The sequence below is a fragment of the Camelus dromedarius genome, chromosome 7 (assembly GCF_036321535.1).
Source record: "Camelus dromedarius isolate mCamDro1 chromosome 7, mCamDro1.pat, whole genome shotgun sequence".
NCBI lineage: Eukaryota > Metazoa > Chordata > Mammalia > Artiodactyla > Camelidae > Camelus > Camelus dromedarius.
Window position 1 is genome coordinate 68,240,516 of NC_087442.1, and position 17,717 is coordinate 68,258,232.

Here is a 17,717-nt window from a genome sequence, read left to right on the forward strand (position 1 = left end):
CAAAGTTTCTAATTTGTTTTGTTTTGCTTCCTTTACTAACTCAAGTGCTTATACATTTCTCATAAAACTATTTTATTTTTGCTCTTATATTTGATGATTTATCTACTTGAAAAAACAGGTGGTATGAATGATTATCTTTCAGATACCTGAGTTGTTTGCTAATGCTTTTATTTTTATGTCCAACAGACTGAATGTGCAAATTTCATCCGAGTACTTCAACCCTATAACAAAACTCATGTTTACGTGTGTGGAACTGGAGCATTTCATCCCATATGTGGATATATTGATCTTGGAGTCTACAAGGAGGTAATATAATAAAACAGCATGAAAACAATTTACTGTAGTAATTTGTAACTTAATGCCTATGACTTAAATTAGGCAGATTTGATTATCAAGATTGAATCGTATTCTGTATGAACTGAGTAAGAATTTATGTTCTCAATCACTTTATGGATTGCCATTTTGGTTATACACTTTATCTACCTAATAAAAATTTGTTCTATTAAAAGTGTTTTATATGTTTACCTGGGGGAAGGTGGGTAGGAAGGGATAAATTGGGAGTTCAATATTTGCAGATACTAACTACTATACATAAAATAGGTAAATAACCGGTTTCCTCTGTATAGCACAGGGAACTATATTCAGTATTTTGCAGTAACCTATAATGAAAAAGATTATGAAAACAAATATATGTGTGTATATGTATGACTGAAACACGTTGTGCACTAGAAATTGACACAGCATTTGTAAATTGACTACTTCAATAGAAAAAGAAAAGAAGTTTTTAATGAGATGATGAAAATTAATAATGTAAAACGTTGAAAGTGCTTTTTTTCTAGCCTCTCTGTGTGGTTTTAGTTTCTCTTCGGTTTCCTTGATAACTAGATCTATTTAGTATGTTGCTGTTGATAAAAATTTATTTTCCCTAAGACTTTACGATAGAATTATATCTTATAAATTTATTTTTCCCATCTAACAAATTTGACCTGTTACATATATTTACAATAGTAGACATTAAGTACAAGTAATTTTAATGATTTTCTTAAAATTGTATAGATAGTCATTAGCACACTGGACTCATTATTTCTGCCAGACCAAATTGACCTAGTGGAAATAAAGGATGTATTACTTACGAGTGATGTGTTCCAGCTATCAGTGAGCATTTCAATAGAAGAGGAACATGCAGGTTGGAATAATTCCATCAATAACTAATATGTTAGAATGCTTTCTTTGTGTCATGGATGGTGCCAAGCACTTTACATGGATTGTCTCTTTGGAATTTCACAGGACCCTTAATGAAGTTGGTACCTTTATAACCCCCAGTTTGCAAGTTAATAAAAATTGAGTCTCAGTGGAATGAAATAGCAGGCCTAAGATCACCTAACTAATAAATGGTCTAGCAAGGAATTGAAACAAAGGAGTCTATCTCTAGAGCAAGCTTGCCCAACTGAGCTTTAGAATATGTTTTCTAAATCGTTTCTTTGTGTGGGTTGACGGGTTACACTGTCATCCTTATGTTTATGTATATACTTCTTATGAATAACCACATGTATTTGCAGGATAATCGGCTGCCTGTTTGAAAGTAGAGGCTGGGCTCATGGAACAGGTTTCTTTACATTGATTTAACTGATTCTTGCAGAGATCAAACCCACAACTGTGGCTGCATAAATTTTTCTCTCTAACCAACTTTTCTAACCAGCCTTTTCTAAACCAACTTTTGATGGTTTGAAAGTAAAGCAACCCTGATAGCTGAATCTCTGAACCACTAGGAGACTTGGCAACTTGAATCCATCATTCTTTGTTGCTGGTGTAATGTTCTCTCATCTAGCTTTGATGAAGGGTAATATATAACAGTGGCTCATAGCGTAGGGTATAATTATATGAGATAGCCCCACAGCTTGGATCTGTTTTGAGGCTGGAGGCTAAAGGCCAAACCCCCAACCTGCTGAGGGATGCAAATAGTGTTCTTTAACTCCTAAAAGTCACAAGTGCTGAAAGGGAATGTAGAAGGAGCTAATTACTTAGTTTGAGACTGTCAGAGAGCCCCGGGGCAGTCAAATTTACAAGTTCTGTGAACAAGAGAATTATGAGTGAACAGGAGTATTGAGCCCTGTGGGTTTTCCACTAGTCAGGAGTGCAGGTCATTGTACGGTAGCCCTGCTTGAAGACTTAACTTTTAAAATGGTCTGTTAGTCCCAGGATTTGCTGTCCTTTCAGGGGGAAGGCACTTCCATTTTCAAATAGATAAGGTTGCTCCTAAGGTAGCTGAGAAGAGAGAACAGCAACAGATAAAAGGGTCAGAGGAAGTACAGACAGTTTACAATGTTGTGTCAATTTCTGGTATACAGCACAATGCTTCAATCATACGTGAATACACTTAAATAAAAAAAATTAAAAAATAAAATTCACCTTTAAAAAAAGGGACAGAGGAGAGAACTGTGGGAAGTCCTCTTTCTGGGGACCACTGTTGTGTGTCTGGAGCAGTGAGAAGGAAGAGGAAACAGCTAAAATGAATCCTGGATTTCTATCTTTGGCAGTGAGTTGGAGAGTGGTGTTATTTATTGAGGTGAGAATAGTAACCGATTTGTGGGGGAAATGGTGAGTTAGTTTTGTACGTTCTGCATTTGTGGAATGTTCTGTAGGTCATGCCAAGTGGGCAGTTGGATCCCGATTTCAGAACAGAAGTCAGGGTTGTTGTCAACAACTAAGAGTTTGAACATGGGGAGCCAGAGTGTGAATTATGGCCCCGGTCCTTTTATCAGCTCCATGGTCTCCTGCATAAACTTTCTAAGCTTCAGTTTATTCAGCCAAATTATGATAATAAGAGTAAGTCACAGTTATTTTGAGAACAAAGTAAGAAAATGATTGCATGGTCTTTGGCATAGGACTTGTTCCATTTTGGTCACTTAGTACTCAGCCATATTAGGCAACAGGAACACAGAAAGGTAAAGAGGCAAATATTTCAAAAGTATGTGTGTAAACTTTATTTTAAAATAATGTCTGCAGGGGGAGGATAGAGCTCAGTGGTAAAGTACGTGCTTAGCATGCACAAGGTCCTGGGTTCAATCCCCAGGACCTCCACTGAAACATAAATAAATACAAATAAATAAGCCTAATTAAATAACTTAAAAAAAGAAACCTAATTACCTCCCCCTAAATTTTTTAAAAAAATAAATAAAAATAAACAGAATTTATAAAATTACCTCCACCCTCAAAAATTAAAAAAAAAAAATCTGTAATCTGTCTATTCTGCAATACTGGGACTGCCTGATACTGTTAAAAATTAGACTAGAAGTATGTTCTTTACTCTGGAATCTCCCTTCTGCTGCTGTATATCTCAATAAATATTAATAGTATTAATAATAACTTGGCCTAGTTGAGATGATTAAATGTTTCCTATTCTTATCCCTTCAACAGTATTTGTTGCTGTGCAGTTTAGATGGGTACTTTTTGCATAATTAATTAGGCTTCAGGAATTTAGTGGGAAAAATCTTCTAAAATTGAAGTTGTCTCAAAAGTTGGAGTGCAACTTAATTCAGTCAGTTTATCTCAGGAAGTCCATTTAATCAACCGTTATTTTCTACATCATTTTCCTGTTGGTGCCCTTGACTGTGGCTCAAGGAAACTTGCTTTCCTTCTATCTCCTTTCTCCAGGAGATTATAAAGGAGACCTTGTCCTTTGTCTCCACAAATACCAATTTTATGGGCTTATCTTGAGAATTTAACGGAATGTTGCATTTTGACAACAGACGTCTGTACAATTAGAAAGGTTTATCTAGGACTTTGCATCAACTATGACATTCTCCCTGATATTTTCTTTTCTTTTCTTTTCTTTTTTTTTTAGCTTTTCACTATAATCTTCTGGCACACCAGAGTTCAGTTTACTTTTTCCCTTTACAACCTCCCATTATAGACTTTAGAGTCAACAGTTCTGTTTGACCTATGGCGAATTATGTGCCCTTAATGATATTTAAACATACTTAAGAGCCGTGATCTGTAGGTATTTTTTCCTGATGTATCTCTAGCCCCATCCACAGTTGGGAAACATGCCCTAAATGTGTTCTCACTGGACGTTTTTCATCCCTAGGTGCCACGATCACAACTTGTCATTAGCTGACCTGTTCTGACTAAACATACTTGAGCTTGATCATGTTACATGGTCATGGTGAGCCTCTAAATTAATTTCAGCACATTTTTAAATCCATGAGTTTGAAATCCTGAGACTAGATTAGTTAAGAGCATGAACTTCAACAGCCCTCAGTTCAAGCTACTGCTTTGCCTCTTACTAGCCAAGTGATGCTGAACAAGATAACCCCTTGTATTCTCAATATTCTTCTTGTAAAGCTGGAATTCTTAAAGTAGCTACACCTTTAGGTTTATGGTGAAGCTTCAGTGAGACAATGGACATGAAGTCCCTGGCCCATGCTTAGTTGGCATTAACTGTTAAGTACCATTTCTCTTAGTATGAAAGTGCATTTATGGTGGTTTCATCGGTGTAGTCTTCTGTCAAAATTCATCAAGTTGTACATCTGAAATAGGTGTAGTTTTCTGCACAGAAATTATACCACACTAAAGTTGTTTAAAAAAAAATAAAGTGCATTTATTGAAAACCGTGAAATAGCAATTGTTAATCATGCTATTTTTTAATAAGGCAGTAGTTCCTATTGGTCCTGTTAAAAAGGAAAAGATCTGAAATGACACATAATACAATAATAATTGTCCAAATGATCCAATTTCCTCTATCCCTTTTGCTTCACTGCTTGATTTCTAGGGAAGTGGCACTGAATGGTCCCTTATAATTACATGTGTGCTCTGATATAAGCGTAGATTTGCTCTCTAGAGAGAATGTCTGAAATGCTGAATTTCTCTAACTAGGGCATGTGAGGGGTGAGTCATCTGTCTTTTTGCTGGATAGTAGTGTTGTCCTTGTTATGAAACACTCAAGCTCATAGGGCCATATTCATTATACATTCATATTTTTCTTGGAAAGTTCAACTTAAGCTGTTTATTTTTCCTGAATATTAAAAGTCTGCCAATGCCATTCTGTCTGTGGCCACTATTATAAAAATAGATGTTTCAGCCAAAATAACTATGTGGCTTTAATGTACGCAGTGTTTTCATAATAGTGAAAATACTACAACAGGATTTTTTTTTTTTTTTTTTGCCCACATGTATCAACAGCTCTGAAAATGAACCGCCCGCCTGCCTTACGTAATTTGGTATTGTTGCAGACGCTTAGGTAGCTAGACCATTGTAGTTGTGAAAATATAAGTGTTATGGTAAATTTATTTCTTCAGTGGGGAAATTGGCTTATTAGGCTCAGTAAATGAGTTATTAGGCTTAAGAAATATGAGTGCTTGATGGTGACTTTTGATTATGATAGTGGGCCAGGCTGAAGGAATTGATGAGTATATGACTACTTCTGACTGAAAAATTCATTCATGATTATCATGACTACTTTGGGCCAACAGAGACCAAAACATGGGAGTCTTGCCAGAAATAATATTTGTGGAAGAGTTAAGGAGCACAGCATGATGCACATGCTATATGCTCAGTTTTTCTTGAATCAATGAGTTAGAGTTTAGTTTTTATCTCCTATGTTCTTGCTGATTCTTGTATTTTTAAAAAAATCTCACTGTCGTTAATGTTTCTCCTAACAGGAAGTTATTTTCAAACTGGACACACATAATCTGGAGTCTGGCCGACTGAAATGTCCTTTTGATCCTCAACAACCTTTCGCTTCAGTAATGACAGGTAAGGTCAGCGACCGACAGTTCTTGCTTCGAGGTGTTAAAGGAATGTGTAGATGAAACCACATTTTCTGAATGTGTTACAGGTTGTTTTAGATTAATCTTCCACTGGCTGTTTGTTTGTAGTCTTTTAGTGTCAAGTCTCTCTACTCTTAGCATCCTTATCCATAAACTGAGGCTCAAATTCTGGTTGCATTCTTTTTAATGCAAATCACACACACTTGTTCGATCTATAATTTTACATTTAGGTATCTCAAATTTTCTTATGTTTCACTATGACCCTGTTTGGTTCACTGTAGAAGTTAAATTTGGCAATTCCTTAAACATAATATGTTATAAAATATGTTGAAGATTTGACTGGGAGGATTAATAAGAAGACATAAGTAGATAAATTCATAGGAGAAGTATTAGAATTGTAGAATACAGATCATAGAATGTTATAACACCTTTTCCCCCAAGTTCACCCTAACCTTATTATATTAATGGAAATGGGAAATTTTTGCTAGCACATTCAGTCTCCTCTCGCTTTGTGTATATCTTCAGTTCTCTGATGGGAGGACTATCCTGTTTAAAGAAGGCAGTACTGTCTGGTCTGAAGTCTTTTCTGAGGAATGTCAGCATGACCTTTAAATTTCACCCATTACAAGGACTCCTTTTGTCTTGGTTTGGTTCATGACTTCAGTCTTTATTTATTTTTTTTTAACTTGTCCATCAAATGTTTGAATAGATGATAAGAGTGAAGCACCATGACATTTTGATTTTCATTTAGTGAGAACTAGTGATCTTCCTTTGAAGTGAGTGTGTGTGTGTTTGTGTGTTTTGAAAAATATATGACTCATGTTCAGTGATTACCTGCAGAAAATGAGATTGATGATTTCTGGTTCTGATCTGTCAAGTGGAGTTGACACACCCTTAATAAAAAAACAACAGATTGTAGGCATTGGTGACCCCTCTTACGAGTCCTTAAGTAATTTAAATACAAAGAAGACAGTTTTAAAGCCTGGCTATACAGAGCCAATTTTTATGTTGAAATACACCATTTTTTTCTGACAAAATACTTAAATATTTGCAATTCTGTGTTTCAGATTAATGGTGTGCTTCCTTTACTCTCTTTTTAAACCATTGTTTATTTATGTATTTATTTTACAATATCATATTTTTTAAATTGAAGTATAGTTGATGTACAATATTATATGTTACAGGTATACAATATAGTGATTCACAAATTTTTAAAGGTTATATTCCATTTATAGTTATTATAAAATATTGGCTCTAGTCCCCATGTTGTACAGTACATCCTTGTAGTTTATTTTATACCTGATAGTTTGTACCTCTTAATCCTCCACCTCCATCTTGCCCTTCCTCCTCCCCTTTCCCCACTGGTAACCACTGGTTCCTTCTCCACATCTGTGAGTCTGTCTTTTCTGTTATATTCACTAGTTTGTTGTATTTTTTTAGATTCCACATGTAAGTGGTATCTTACAGTATTTTTCTTCCTCTGTCTGACTTACTTCACTTAGCATAATGCCCTCCAAGTCCATCCATGCTGTACAACAGAAACCAATACATTTTAAATCAACTGTACTTGAATTAAAAAGCAAGCAAACACTCCATTTAAATTATGGGCAGAAGAACTGAACAGACATCTTTCCAAAGGAGGAAATGCAGCTGGCCAACAGGAACATGAAAAGTGGCTCAACATCAGTAATATCAGGGAAATGCAAATCAAAGCTACAATGAGATATCATCTCACACCTGTCAGAATGGCCATCATCAAAAAGGACACAAATAACAAATGTTGGCAAGGATATAGAGAAAATGTAACCCCTGTGCACTGTTGTTGAACGTAAATTGGTGCAGCCACTATGGAAAACAGTATGGAGGTTTCTCAGAAACCTAAAAATAGAGCCACCATATGGCCAGCAGTTGTACTCCTGAGCACATATCCGAGAAAAACAAAAACATTAATTCAAAAAGATACTTACCCCGTGCTATTAACAGCAACATTATTTATAATAGCCAAGATATGGATGCATCCTAAGTGCACATCAATAGATGAATGGATAAAGAAGATGTCACATATATATGTAATGGAATACAACTCACCCATTAAAAAGAATATTTTGCCACTTGCGGCTCTTCGTTCAATTTTTTTTCACTTCAGAAACCAGAATTTTATAACTGGCATAAACATTTCCATCACATCAAAAACAACAAAATACCTAGAAGTAAGCTTAACCAACAAGATTACCTATACTCTGAAAACTGTAAAATATTGTTTCCTTTACTCTTACTGAACTTTTTTCATAATGTCTTTATTGATGTTGTTATTTTTGTGGTTCTGTTTTTAAAAATGTGCCCCACAATGAAATCTTACTTTCCACTAGATATATTTAAGAGATAGAATCAGTACCATATCTACATTTACTTTACATAACTGGATTTCTCTCTTTTATGTGTCTGTGTGTGTGTTTTTCCCCTCTTTGGAAGTTGACTATTGTCATTAGTATTGAAGTTGGTGGTCTCAAATAGTTCGGTAAAAGCCTTATTTAGATGGATATAATCAGAGGATTTTTAAAGTATCTGCATCACTTATACAAAGGCAGCATTTTAAAGATAAGTTTCTGAGAAAAATCGAATTTTAGTGATAAAACACTGTCTGTAGTTGTTTTTACATTTAGGCATTTAGAAAGATCTAAATACTCTGTAGAGATAAGCTATTTTTTATTTTAGTCTATTACGTGTAGCCCAAAGTAGTTGGCTATAAAGATTTCCTGAAATAGAGGCTTCGCTCTCAAAGGGGTAATACGTTCTCCTGCCACACACCACCCCCCACAGCAGTGTGCTAACCAGCATCAGGGAACACTGACCACCGTGCCCCTCTTTTCCTCCCTCCATCCTTTCCCTCCCCACTCTCTCCCTCTGTCTTTTCTTCCTCTCTTCCCTTTTATCTTCCACTCCTTCCCCTTTTCCTGCTCCTTCCTTCCTCCTCAGTCTTCCCACCCTCCTTCCCCTTCTCTGCCTCTTTCCGCCTCTCTCACCCCCTTTCCCCTCTCCTCTCCTCTCCTTTTTTTTTGTCTCTGGTAAAACATGGATATTCACTTTACATAAATAACAGAACAAACTAGTTTGGTATGCAGGAATGGCAACATCCTTCCCTTTTCAGAAATTCCTGTTTATCAGAACTATTAGAGACATGATTAGCTACAAGGAATGCACCATGTTCTAATTACAAAGCATGACTTCAGTGCTGAAAGCTCCCTTTCAGCAGAGGTTAGGCAGAGAAAAGTTGTGGTCATTGAGGTTGTGGCAGTTAAGTAAATACTAATTACACAATTCATTCCTCATGATGGCGTTTGCTTTTTTAATATGTTTTTGTGTTGCTACAGAGAGGAAGTGCTAATTACGATATATCCTTGAATTATTTGTAGAGAGAAGGGTAAGAAGAAGAGCGCTTTCATAATGGAAGCTAAATTCATGTGCAGCTATTAAGTCAGAAGACTGTGTGGCCTTTTTTTAGGTTCACGTATCTGGCATCAGCTTCCCAGAGTTCATTGAGTTATCTTTTCTTAACTCAGTAAATTTTTCAAAACCTGAAAGGGAAATTTATGCAATGATATATTCTGATCTTAAGCATAAACATCTCTGGTTTCAGGCTGTGAAATGAGTATGTTGTAAATCGTTTCTGCTGGTAAACTCTTAGAAGCCCTGTGCACTCTCTTCTCCCTGGCAGATGAGTACCTCTACTCTGGAACAGCTTCTGATTTCCTTGGCAAGGATACTGCATTCACACGGTCCCTTGGGCCTACTCACGACCACCATTACATCAGAACGGACATCTCCGAGCACCACTGGCTCAATGGTTAGTGGCTTTCACACTTTGGATCGTTTTGCCATTGCTTTTGGGCGGTTAAGAAACTCATCATTGTTCATTCAGATGTGTTTGGGGATAAGTGATTTCGCTCAATGTATAAAATACATTTGAAATAATTCCTCACTATGTTAGACAAGGTCTCCAAAACCTGTTGCGTATGTAATTGTAATAGCTGACAGTTACTGAACACGTGCTTTGACCTTGACACTGTCCTTGACAATTAGAATTGACTTTCTAAAATATTCACAGTGACATAATACGAGGGATGTATTATTATGTTGTGCTTTTTAAAGGTGGATAAGCTGAGGTTGAGAGAAGTGGAGTCATTTGGTCAAGGCCTTAGAAGTGGTTGGTGGCAGAGCTGGGGTTCAAGCTGGCAGTCTTTGTCCTGCAGTCTGTTTTTTAATGACTAAGCCAAGTACTGCCTGTGAGCATATAGAAAGGGGTTAGATTGTAATGTTCGCTTTTTTGGTTTAAAAATAATTGATGTTTGGGTTAAAACATGTCCCTCCAACATTTTAAGCATATTGATATTGATATCAGTTTGTCTGATTACTTTTGTGTTTAGGGGTCATGCAGTATTCAGGTTTTCAACAACAGTAAAAAAGACCTCCTAAATGAACTGATTTCATTCAAGGAATAATGGAAGGCTTGCTTGCTTGCTTGCTTGCTTGCTTGCTTGCTTTCTTTCTTTCTTTCTTTCTTTCTTTCTTTCTTTCTTTCTTTCTTTCTTTCTTTCTTTCTTCCTTCCTTCCTTCCTTCCTTCCTTCCTTCCTTCCTTCCTTCCTTTTCCCCCACTGCTTTACAACAGGTCAGGTTTTACCATGATTTTCTAAAGTTTTCTAATTAAATTTCACCACATGGTAGAGTAACATAACACTGTGATTGAAGCAGGCCCACAGCGTTTCTCATTCCCACGGTAAATATTGGGTTTTAGTGGAGGAGGCCTGGGTAGAGATTTCTGAGGGGCTATCTCTCTATCTCTCGGTATCATTCAAACAGTGACAACATAAACAAAAGGGGAAAACACTTTTAAAACATTTCTTTAGTCGAAACCTCCAGATCCATTTGTTTACACAACAACGTGATCACTGTTGACCAAAAGGGAACCCTGTTAATAGAGTAAACAAATGTAGAATATCCCCAACTAAGTCATTACCATTCATTGCTTAACCCTTATGCAAGGCAGGACCACCTTCTAGAACATTGTGAGGTTTTTGTGCCCATAACTTGGTTTGCGTGTGACTCCATAGATTTTACCAATAAAAAAGCTTAGTTATCTTTTAGGTCACAAGATGTATGTATGGCTTCAAAAATGAAATATAAGTTGTATTTCCTAGTCTTGGGATGACAAATATCATCATATTGCCACCTATTTAAGAGATTGTTCAGTTTTTTCCTTGCCTGTGACATGTCCATAAAGTAGAACAGTAAATGTGGGAAGTGTTTACTAACCTATTCTTTGCCTAGCATGCTATTCTTAGTGCTGGATGAAGAGAATTACAAAATAGGAAGCCTTTGTGTTGATTTAACCGTCTCTCTCTCTCTTGCTCTCTTTTTTTTTTGTTGAAGTATAGTCAGCTTACAGTGTTGTGTCAGTTTCTGGCGTACAGCACAATGTGGCGTACTGAATGCTGTTCTGCCCACTGGGCCTGCAGAGATTCTAGGGGAGAGTTTCTGACCTTATGGATGATGAATGTCTGGAGCCTGAGAAGAGAGTGGGAGATGGGCCTGGAAAGCTGTAAATATTTTTCTGAAACCAGTGGGAAGTTATCTGTAATTTAATTCTTTTTTTTTTTGTCCTTTTTTTTTTTTTTTAGATATAATTGACATAAAACATTATACTAGTTTCAGGTGTACAACATAATGATTCAATATTTACATATATTGCAAAATGATCACCACAAGAAATCTAATCAACTTCCATCACCACACAGTTACAGATTTTTTTTTTCCTTGTAATGAGAACTTTTAAGATTTACTCTCTTTGCAACTTTCAAATATGCAACGTGGTGTTATTAGTTACAGTCACCATGATGTACATTACATCCCCATGACTTATTTATTTTATAACTGGCAATTTGTACTGGCAGTTAATTCCCTAATCTTAATCAGAGAATCAGATCTTTGATTTTTGTAAAGGTAACTGATGGTAGCATGAATGGAAGTGTAGGGAGGATGAGGACGGAGGGAGAAGGGGCCATGGCACAAAAATAGGAAAATGAGAATTGGACCGGAACAAAGGACAAGGCAGTGGAGGGAGACATGAGAATACACAGAAATAAATATATGAAGTGAAATATATTTGTTTGGGAGTAGAAGAATCCAAGGATGTGAGGGAGAATTCCAGGGAAGATTTTGGACACTGGGAAAACTTTGCAGTTAAAGAAGTCAGTAGAAGGGAAGAAATTGAAGGTGGGAGAAAGGATACACAGTAGAAGAAATCTCAGTGGATTGAATGCAGGCAAATGATGAAGAATTGAACTAACATTTATGGTTGTAGGACGTTCGAGGCAGATTGCTTAGCGGTTAAGAGCCAGAGGGCTGTATAACCTAGTTTGCCCTGCACATATCCAGTTTTCCCCTGCTATTCTTTAACTCTCAGAAGTGCCCCAGTTGAGACAAAAATTACAGCTCTGTTTCTTTGGAACTTAATTTCCTAGGTTTAAATCCTGACTATCACTTATTTGTGACCTTGGTCAAACCTTTCTGTGTGCCTTTAAATTCTTTATCTGAAAATCTGGCATAATAATACTGTCTGTTCACAGGTTGTTATAAGAATTACATTATGTAGGGAAGTCTGATGAAAGACAATCTTGAAAGCAATTTAGTGTCAATATTATCATCACCATCATTATCATTATTCTTAAAGGTGAGACAGGGGGCCGGTGGGACTAAAATCCTGGATGCTCTGAATCTGACATCTTCTTAGCATGTTTAAGTGCTGACTGCCCTTTCCTTCTTTCTCTCTCTACTTCATAATTCTGTGAGCTCATCCATTCTAATAGTTTCAACTGTTTTTGTGCACTACTGTTTCCTAAAACTGCATTTCCAACCTTTTTCTGTAACAAAGTGCCCTTAAAAATATTTATTTGGATGTCTTACATTTTCATCTCAGATCAAACAAAAGAGACCAGTTGTTTAATATGGGAATAAAGATATCTAAGCCTTAGCCTTGATTGTGCCACTAAAGTGCTTTGAGATTTACACACATTATTTAGTGATCCTTTGCTTGAGGTTCTTGAAATAGATATAGATATATTTAAGACTGATTGGATTTAAAATCTAAAATCCTGTAAGTTTAACTTAAAGTTATCTTCTTTTCTCTTTTTAGCCTACCCTTCAATACTGGTTTCCTGATTTTTATCTATCTTAACTTTAACTTCATCCAGTTGTCTTGAAGTTATCTTTAATTTCTTCCTCTCCCTTATCTCCTGTTATCTCATCTATCACTAAGAGCCTTTACTTCCTTCTGACCTTGTTCTTACTATGGCTGCCATCTTTCTTTAGGTCTGCATCACCTTAGCTCTGCTTTGTTGCTACTGTTCTGTTTGTTAATTCATTTCCCTGCCTCTGGTCTCTTCTGCTTCAAATTTATTTTATATAGCATCTTTAGCCCCTGTATTAGACGTATCTTTTTTTTTTTTTTTTAGTGGTATAATCTAGAGAGAATTACTATTTTCACTTTACAGTTGGAGATAGATTAGAAAGATAAATAGTTCATGGTTAGACAGTTATTGGAAATGAGATTGAAATTCAGGGATATCTCTCTAGCTCTGGACACTATTCTTTCCATTGTGTGATATAGTCCATCAACCTAAATTCTGCTCTCTTGACTCTGCTCTTACAGCCTCACTACAAACAGGGTTCACATCTCCACACCATGTTGGGTAACAGCAAACTGAGGCTGTGTGGGTGGTTGCTGGAGACCAGGGCAGATGGAGAAAGTGTGATTGGGTAAGCAATGGCTGGCTCTCGTTAGGGTAGATGTGAACATCAGGTTGCACCTTTGCTGAGGACAGGCTGCCCAGAATCAGAAGAGCACTATGCTTCAGGAGACCATTCAATTAGGAGCTTCTTGGTCCACGGAAACTAGGACAAAGCTCGGGAGAAATTATAGAAACTATATGATATTCTTAAAATGAGGAAGTCCCTGACATGCTAGGGCAAACGATTGACTTTCTTTCTGTTCTCCATTCTGAGAAGTGGCCATTTTCCAAATATAGTCAGCCTAGGGTCCAAAAAATAAGGGTCAAAGGGGTCATCTTGCTAGTGTCAGGAATGTGGGGAAACAAAAAGCAATGATTGTTAAAGGAACTGTGGTGATAATTAGGAAGGTTGGACATTATCTTATTCAACCCTATATTCTACAAATTGAGACTCAGTATGAAGGAAGTGTATGTTTTGGTCTCCTAACCGCCAGGCCCATCCTCCTATTACAATAGCAAACTTCTGGCAAGGGTAGCATATTGTGTCTCCTGAATCTGGAAGCTTGACTGCCATTTTGGTGGCAGTTACGGGGATAAAGGCTCTGTTTCTTCCTCAAACTGGACCTGACATAGCACAGTTACGGATACAGGCTACTTGCTCTAAAGCTACACCGTCCAGTCTGGTAGACACTGGGTGCATGTGGCTATTCAATTAAAATTAAATAAACTTAAAATTTAGTTTCTTAGTCACACTAGTTGTATTTCAAGTGCTCAGTAGCCAAGTGGGCTAGAGGATACCTTATTGGGCAGCACAGATATAAAACATCTCCACCATCACAGAAATTTCTATTGGACAGCACTGGTCTAAAGTGTACTTACTAATTATGTACAGTAGCCCACAGTCACATCATGAAACACATGTGTAAATTTTCCTCTACAATTCCTTTAGCATGTAGATGTGGAAATCACTCCCGGGATCTTTACAGTTATTGCCAGGTTGAAAGAACTGACAGATATTTGATATTTCAAATAATGGAGTCCATGTCTAATTACTTTCTCCTGTATATTATTACATCGTTGTATTACTTATTTGTGGTTAGACAGTTTGAGAATTTGTTTTTCTGCTAAATTTTGCTTTCTGTACTTTTATTTTTAGGTTAAAAATGTTCCTTTACATGTTGGTGATGAACTAAACTCCTATAAATTGATATTATGTTTAGATTAAGTGAAATACTAAAGTTTAATGTAATTGAGTATTTAACTCTTAAGATGCAGACTTTAAATAATTAACCTTTTAAAAATATGATTCTACGGGAATCTTTCATAAGCTCATTTTTATCACTGAAAGACTGAGGGAGTTTAAAATTCTTGACGCTTGTGTATATGTAGTATTTTGTCCTTTGCTCTGCCTAGAATTAACCAGAGTGAGATCAACTAGTCTCTTCAGTTACCAGTCCAAGAATCCTGGTCAAAATTTCTGGAGAACTTTGTCTAATCCAATGCCAAAAAACATAAGAAGTACGAATCCTGACTCCTTTGAGAAGCTAATCCATCTATTAAATACCACACTCCCAGGAGGTTGAAAAACTGCAAAGATGAAGTCCTGTGGGCAGTTCTAGATGAAGACTTAGATGGTTCCACAGATCAGGAAATGAGAATATGGATACAAGTCAGAGAGGTTACTCTAACACAATTGAGTTTTTATGAGAATTTTAGGATTAAACTAGGAAGTAAGACCATTTGGAAAATGAAAACAAACAATGACGCCTCAGATGCATATGTTTTTGTTTTCTTTCCTGGAGTAGATGAGAACTTTTGTTTTAAATTTTCATTTTTAACATGTGGAGGCAGTTTCCATTTGAAATTTCTTTTGGAATACTGTTGTCTATAACTTCTTCTTCCAGATAAAAGGATAGCATCTTTCAAAAGTATTAGGAAAAAGAAATTACAAGAAGAAATAAAGTAAGGAACTCACTGAGTATTAAGCCATGGTGTAGGTGTGCTCATCTGGGTGAAAAGAGCTTCATAAGGAGAAATGAAAGTGACGCACATTTCAGATTATGTGGATTTATGCCATTTTCATTTGGCAAGGATTCTTGGTGTCATGCTAAAATTTCATTTGTGAAAATGCACGATTTCAAACTCCATCCCTATTAGGGCATGTGTTTCAAATGCCGAAGGGGGAAAATGCACTATAATAAAGCCCAGGTGTCTAGTGGTATGATTCTAAATTATTTAATTGAACTATGCATGTCATACACTGATGAAATGATACCCATTTTTACCCAAACTTGGCAGCAAGTCAGGAAGGAGTTTCTATCACAAAATACTAACATCAGTGTTCTAAAACCCAGGACCTCAGTTGAATCTGCAAGAAAGGAAACTCTATTCTTGAAAGACATATTTATTTTTAGCTCATAAATATATTTATTATTTAAATCACAGAACAGAGCACTGTTGGATACTAACTAGTTTTTCATAATTAGATTTCTTCACATAATAAATATTGGGCCTAAACACTTCCACTATTTAATTTTCTTACAGGACTTCAAAATAGTTTTCTTATAGTACTTGGAAAAGATCCAGCAATTAAAAGAGCGTCCAGTAAAAGCAAACAGTCATTGACTAAACACAACAAGACCATTTATGTTGTATATTAGTTGAAAGTTAAAAGAAATTTAACTTGGAAAAGTATCTACTCTCTTTTCCCTCACTGATATTGTTATGAAGTTCCTGGAATGTGGACTGGTGTCATACTCTAACTTTTGAACTTTTCAAATGACAATATCTGGCAACAATACCTGGATAATGTTTTGTGTAGCCAAGGTGGGTTGTGCTGTATATTTCTACAATAGGAGAATTTGAATTACCATATATGCTTGTACTCCTCTTAGACAGTGTACATTGTGCTCTGCTGTAGAGTTGTGTTTCTCTTGTTGAACTCTGTCAACAAGAGACCACAAATCAGCTCAGCTTGTGACTACTTCTCCCTTCTGTGTGTCTGAGGAAAGCTTTCCTTTTACCTATAATGATTTTCTGTTTCCAATCATTAGGATCTTGTTTTCTCTCTCAAGAGAGAAGACTGTGCAAATTTTGTAACACTATGTTATTTTTAAAAGTATAAATTCAACTCAATCATTAAGTAGTTGTGATAGGATGCTTAAATTACAAGAATCAGCATGCTGCATGGATAACTTCTACTTAAATTATATTTAAGGGCTATGATAAATTCTACTTGTGTAATTTCCATTTTAAGCTCACATATTTGTTGAGATAAAACAAGCCAGTTGTATTCGTATAATTTCTGTATAGTTTATGTTTTATCCCTTTTTTGTCCCCCTCTAATTATTGAACTTGTATTTATTATCAGTCTTTACTCCTCCTATCCATCTTTTTTTTTTTTTAATTGATGTATAGTCAGTTACAATGTGTCAGTTTCTGGTTTACAGCATAATGTCCCACTCAGATATACTTAATATTCATTTTCATATTCTTTTTCATTAAAGGTTATTACAAGATATTGAATATAGCTCCCTGTGCTATACAGAAGAAATTTGTTTTATCTATTTTTATATATAGTTGATTTTTGCAAATCTAGAACTTCTAAATTTATCACTTCCCACCCTCTTTCCCCCAGTAACTATAAAATTGTTTACTATGTCTGCGAGTCTGTTTCTGGTTTGTAGATGAGTTCATTAGTGTCTTCTTTTTTTCTTTTTTTAGATGCCACATATAAGTGATATATGCTATTTTTCTTTCTCTTTCTGGCTTACTTCACTTAGAATGACAATCTCTAGGTCCATCCATGTTGCTGTAAATGGCTTTATTCTTTTTTATGGCCGAGTATTATTCCATTGTATACGTATACCACAACTTCTTTATCCAGTCATCTGTAGATGGATGTTTAGGTTGCTTCCATGCCTTGGCTATTGTAAATAGTGCTGCTATGAACACTGGGGTGCATGTATCTTTCCGAAGAAGAGTTCCCTCTGGTTATATGTCCAGGAATGGGATTGCTCGATCATATGGTAAGTCTATTTTCAGCTTTTTGAGGAATCTCCATGCTGTTTTCCATAACGGTGGCCCCTGCATTACTGACCAAGGGTTAACAAGTCCTATCTGTGTCCTTTTTCCATGTACAAAATGGTATTCTATGGCAGTGAC

General features: G+C 36.1%; 1 protein-coding gene across 3 annotated transcripts in view; it reads left to right on the forward strand.

Annotated features, from left to right (window-relative positions):
• SEMA3D (semaphorin 3D) overlaps positions 1-17,717 on the forward strand; it is a 177,030-nt gene that overhangs the window by 104,827 nt on the left and 54,486 nt on the right. For all 3 annotated transcript variants that reach the window (XM_010977991.3, XM_064487618.1, XM_010977992.3), the window contains 3 exons: positions 187-306; positions 5,661-5,754; positions 9,484-9,612. In XM_010977991.3, coding sequence (XP_010976293.1) covers positions 187-306; positions 5,661-5,754; positions 9,484-9,612 — 343 coding nt within the window. The remainder of the gene's footprint in view (positions 1-186; positions 307-5,660; positions 5,755-9,483; positions 9,613-17,717) is intronic.